The 5,801-nt window shown below is 39.5% G+C and overlaps 1 protein-coding gene across 1 annotated transcript; it reads left to right on the top strand.

Annotated features, from left to right (window-relative positions):
• Window positions 1–4,304, top strand: LOC107570122 (protein NLRC3-like). Its single transcript, XM_016256320.1, has 2 exons — window positions 1–71; window positions 3,407–4,304. The coding sequence occupies exons 1-2, from the start codon at window positions 1–3 to the stop codon at window positions 4,302–4,304; spliced, it is 969 nt and encodes a 322-aa protein (XP_016111806.1).
• The last annotated feature ends 1,497 nt before the right edge of the window (window positions 4,305–5,801 follow it).

Below are 5,801 nucleotides of genomic sequence, written 5' to 3'. Positions count from 1 at the left end.
ATGAAGGGTGATCAATCCATGAAGAAGAAATCTCCTAATCTCAATGAAGCAACTGTGACCTCTGACCCCAGGTAAGACACTGGCCATTTTAGCATTGACTGATTCTTCTATTCAAAGCGATTTACAGTGCAGTACAGAAGTGAGTGGTGAGACCATCACGGAGAAGCACTAAATCACTTACCTGTACTTTCACTCTCACTGTTCCTCACTGGTGAAATGTTCTTCTCAACTTCCCCAAACAGTCAAGCCCCATGCAATTTTCAAGAAGTGTCTAAATATTTTTCTATGAGCCCTTGACTAAATCCTGTTAAACCAATAGCTCTCCCTTTTCTAATAATGTATGTATTATTGAAAATAAATGCTTTCCTCTACTTTCACCATTTCTTACCTTCATGTCTTTTCTAGTGTGTACTCTACAATTTTGGAACGTTGTGTTGTAGCAATTCTTATGTTATTTTCTCCGTTAAATGAATTGGTTGTCATCTTCCTTATTTGTAAATTGCTTTGTATAAAAATCATCTGCATCTGCTAAATTAATAAATATGTGTAAATCTATGGTTCATTCAAGTTATACAGTGTCACTAGTGCTCTAAAAATGTTTATTTGTTTTTATTGTCAGCATCAGCAGAAGGGAGAGATGGAAATCAGAATCTCCAGAACCCAGCTGTGTGTCCAATGGGCCAATGACCTCTGACCCTCCGTTAGTATAAATAGATATTTGCAATTTTACTGTAGAGCATCTCGCATGAATAATGACTTAAGACTCAATGGGCCTCATTCATGAAACATGAGCAGAACGATTTTTTGTGTAAATCGTTCACAAAGCCGTTCTGACGTAAACTTTCGAATTCATGAAAATGTTTGTTGGTACGAAAAGAAATGTACGCCTGCTCTTTATCAGGTGTAAATGGTACGTTAAACATTCTGTGCTCTCTTTGGCAAACTGATGACACTGAATTTTGATGCACTGCCATCATAATTACAAGTCCAATTGCCCTTGCCCTCTTTTTGAATTTTTTGTTTTGTTTTGTTTTGTTTTTTGAGTTGATAACTTTAAAAGGCAGCGCTTGTCACTGTCACTATTTACCCAGCCGTAAATAGAGGACGGGTGGGACAAATAGTGACCAACCATCCTGCTTGTACAACGACTGCCTACAACAATGGAGAAGTCAATATTACTGATTACTGCATTTTTATATTCAGTAATATTCTTCAAAATTAGATACTAGTAATACATTACTGCTGTGGATATTCCAAGTCATAGCAACTAAAGCGTCTCAGCTAGAAAAACGCTGTGCCACCAAAGCGTTCTCAAGCGCCACCAACTGGTCATTTTCAGAAGAGTGCCTGACATTTTTTCAGCCGTCTAAAAACACTTTGGTGGACACACGTTATTGAATATTTATTGTTAGGCATGTGGCCTATTAGTCTTTTTTGCATTTATGCAATACACTGGAGCCAAACCTGAGAAAGTAGACCAGAATATTCCACTGCATTCCTGACACACAATTAATAGCTGTAATTCATAGGCACATGGGGATTATGCTAATCGTGAATGAGCATGCACGAGCGCCCCATTTACGAATGATTGGAATTCATTAACATAAACGTTTAACTATCAAATCGGACATTTACGAAGCGTTTGCGAATCCGGAGGAGAGTTTTCGGGAAGGTCTGTTTTACATGCAAATTACTCTGAATTTACTCTTATATTTATGCAAGTTTCATGAATGAGGCCCATTGAAAAAAAACACAAAATTTATTCAAACCCCAAACAGTCAAGCCCCATGCAATTTTCAAGAAGTGTCTAAATATTTTTCTATGAGCCCTTGACTAAATCCTGTTAAACCAATAGCTCTCCCTTTTCTAATAATGTATGTATTATTGAAAATAAATGCTTTCCTCTACTTTCACCATTTCTTACCTTCATGTCTTTTCTAGTGTGTACTCTACAATTTTGGAACGTTGTGTTGTAGCAATTCTTATGTTATTTTCTCCGTTAAATGAATTGGTTGTCATCTTCCTTATTTGTAAATTGCTTTGTATAAAAATCATCTGCATCTGCTAAATTAATAAATATGTGTAAATCTATGGTTCATTCAAGTTATACAGTGTCACTAGTGCTCTAAAAATGTTTATTTGTTTTTATTGTCAGCATCAGCAGAAGGGAGAGATGGAAATCAGAATCTCCAGAACCCAGCTGTGTGTCCAATGGGCCAATGACCTCTGACCCTCCGTTAGTATAAATAGATATTTGCAATTTTACTGTAGAGCATCTCGCATGAATAATGACTTAAGACTCAATGGGCCTCATTCATGAAACATGAGCAGAACGATTTTTTGTGTAAATCGTTCACAAAGCCGTTCTGACGTAAACTTTCGAATTCATGAAAATGTTTGTTGGTACGAAAAGAAATGTACGCCTGCTCTTTATCAGGTGTAAATGGTACGTTAAACATTCTGTGCTCTCTTTGGCAAACTGATGACACTGAATTTTGATGCACTGCCATCATAATTACAAGTCCAATTGCCCTTGCCCTCTTTTTGAATTTTTTGTTTTGTTTTGTTTTGTTTTTTGAGTTGATAACTTTAAAAGGCAGCGCTTGTCACTGTCACTATTTACCCAGCCGTAAATAGAGGACGGGTGGGACAAATAGTGACCAACCATCCTGCTTGTACAACGACTGCCTACAACAATGGAGAAGTCAATATTGCTGGTTACTGCATTTTTATATTCAGTAATATTCTTCAAAATTAGATACTAGTAATACATTACTGCTGTGGATATTCCAAATCATAGCAACTAAAGCGTCTCAGCTGGAAAAACGCTGTGCCACCAAAGCGTTCAAGCGCCACCAACTGGTCATTTTAAGAAGAGTGCCTGACATTTTTTCAGCCGTCTAAAAACACTTTGGTGGACACACGTTATTGAATATTTATTGTTAGGCATGTGGCCTATTAGTCTTTTTTGCATTTATGCAATACACTGGAGCCAAACCTGAGAAAGTAGACCAGAATATTCCACTGCATTCCTGACACACAATTAATAGCTGTAATTCATAGGCACATGGGGATTATGCTAATCGTGAATGAGCATGCACGAGCGCCCCATTTACGAATGGTTGGAATTCATTAACATAAACGTTTAACTATCAAATCGGACATTTACGAAGCGTTTGCGAATCCGGAGGAGAGTTTTCGGGAAGGTCTGTTTTACACGCAAATTACTCTGAATTTACTCTTATATTTATGCAAGTTTCATGAATGAGGCCCATTGAAAAAAAACACAAAATTTATTCAAAATATGCAAAATATGAACGGCACAGTGTCTCAACCTCAAGAGAAGCACTAAAATCATACCTGGGTACTTGTATATTTCTGAAGATTGCTATTCTTTTCTTTTTAGTTTCAGAAAGAAGACACATGAGCTGATCAGATCTGTGCCATCCTGTTCATCTACGACCCACTTCAGGCAGGACAAAACTGAAGTAGTCCTGCAGAAACACACACTGGAGACTGGAGACCTGCAAAAACTCCTGCAGTCCAACAGAGAAGTGATTGTGAAACTTGCTGAAGTGGCTTTCAAACAGCTGATGAAGGGCAATGTGATGTTCTATGAGGAGGACCTGATTGAGAGCGGCATGGACCTCACTGACGCCTCAGTGTATTCTGGGATTTGCACTGAGATCTTTAAGCAGGAATCTGTGATTCATCAGAGGAAAGTCTACAGCTTCATTCATCTGAGCGTTCAGGAGTTTCTTGCTGCTTTCCATGTGTTTTACTGCTATTTAAGCACCATGGAGACACTTAAGGTTATTGTTTCGATGCATGATTTGCTTAAAGGAGCAGTAGATAAAGCCCTTGAGAGTGAGAATGGACGTCTGGATCTGTTCCTGCGGTTCCTGCTGGGCGTCTCACTGGAGTCCAATCAGAGACTCTTACAGGATCTACTGACACACACAGAGAACAGCTCAGAGACCATCAGGAGAACCACACACTACATTAAAGACAAGATCAAAGATGCACATGATAGTTATCATCTCTCAGCTGGTGAATCCATCAATCTGTTCCTCTGTCTGCTGGAAGTGAAAGATCAGACTCTGTCCAGAGAGATTCAGGAGTTTGTGAAATCAGACAAACACTCAGAGAAGAAACTCTCTCCTGCTCACTGCTCAACAATCTCCTACATGCTTCAGATGTCAGAGGAGCCGCTGGATGAGCTGAACACCATGAAATACAACACATCAGATGAGGGGAGAAGAAGACTGATACCAGCTGTGATCAACTGCAGAAAAGCCCTGTGAGTTATTAATCGTGTCTTAACGATTTCATTTTAATGTAAATAATTAAGCTGATATCATTAAAGTAGTTGAAGAATAAGATTAAGAATTTAGTTCTCATGTGTTTTACTCTCTTTCAGTCTTGTTGGCTGTAATCTCACTGGACAGCCCTGTGAAATTGTGTCTTCAGCTCTACAATCCTCAAACTCTGTTCTGAGAGAGCTGGATCTGAGTAACAATGACCTGCTGGATTCAGGAGTGAAGCTTCTTTCTGATGGACTGAAGAGTCCAAACTGTCAGCTGCAGATACTGAGGTTTGAAGATTTTATCTTTGATATACTGAATGCTCAGAAATAGATACATTTAACAGACTGTTCAAAGAAAGAATGACTATGGTGCCTTGCGAAAGTATTCATACCCCTTCATTTTTTTCCACATTTTATGTTGCTCCCTTATGCTAAATTGCTTTAAATTTCTTTTTGTTCACATCAATCTACACTCCATACACCATAATGATAAAACGAAAACAGAGTTGTCAACGTTTTTTATAAAAAAACTGAAATAAGTACATTGCGTAAGTATTCATACCCTTAACTCAGAACTTAGCTGAAACACCTTTACAGCCTCAAGTATTTTTGGGTATGATGCAACAAGCTTTGCTCATCATCATTTGGCAATTATCTGCCATTCTTCACCTCACCTCTTCGTCTCTCAAGCTCTGTCATGTTGGATGGGGGCAGACGCACATTTTCAGGTTTCTCCAGAAATAATTGATTAGGTTCAAGCTCATGCTCTGGCTGGGCCACTCAAGGACATTCACAGAGTCGTCTATAAGCCACTCTTGCTGTGAGCTTAGGGTCATTGTCCTGTTGGAAGGTGAACCTTCTGCCCAGTCTGATCTTCTGAATGCTCTGGACTGGGCAAAACATGCGCAAAATATGATCGTGGTTTTGCGCAGCTTGTCAGTGAACAACGGCTCTGTGTAGTAAGTGCTGCTCCACATGAAAGCCCGCAGGTGATGGAGATTTACCGCTGATTACAGAACCGGCTTTACTGACAAGATGCACGTTAAATATCGCATGCGATTTATCGTGCAGCCCTACTCTGGACTGGGTTTTCATTAGGGCTATCTCAATATTTTGGTGCATTGAGCTTATCTTCTACTCTGACGAGTCCCTCAGTCCCTGCTGCTGAAAAACAGCCCCACAGCATGAGGCTGCTACCAGCACACTTTACTTTTGGGATGGTACTCTGCAGGTGATGAGCGGTGCCTGGTTTCCTTCAAACATGATGCTTAGAATTGAGGTTCATCAGACTGGAGACTCTTGTTTCTCACAGTCTGAGGATCCTTTAGGTGCTTGTTTAGCTAATTCCAAGTGTGTTTTCATGTGTCTTTACTGAAGAGAGGATTGAGTTTGGCCACACCAGCATTAAAGCTCAGATCGGTGGAGTGTTGCAGCGATGTTTGTCCTTCTGTAGGTTTCTCCTGTCACATATGATCATGGAGCTCAACTAGAGTGA

Source organism: Sinocyclocheilus grahami, unplaced genomic scaffold (genome assembly GCF_001515645.1).
Source record: "Sinocyclocheilus grahami isolate Dianchi unplaced genomic scaffold, SAMN03320097.WGS_v1.1 scaffold1418.1, whole genome shotgun sequence".
Taxonomy (NCBI): Eukaryota; Metazoa; Chordata; class Actinopteri; order Cypriniformes; family Cyprinidae; genus Sinocyclocheilus; species Sinocyclocheilus grahami.
This window is presented reverse-complemented; position numbering and strand designations above follow the sequence as displayed.

Excerpts from the sequence above, each read along its gene's own strand:
- LOC107570122 (XM_016256320.1), top strand. The coding sequence starts at position 1 with ATGAAGGGTGATCAATCCATGAAGAAGAAATCTCCTAATCTCAATGAA. Across the intron at positions 72-3,406 it reads ACTGTGACCTCTGACCCCAG|TTTCAGAAAGAAGACACATG; the intron begins GTAAGACACTGG and ends TTTTCTTTTTAG.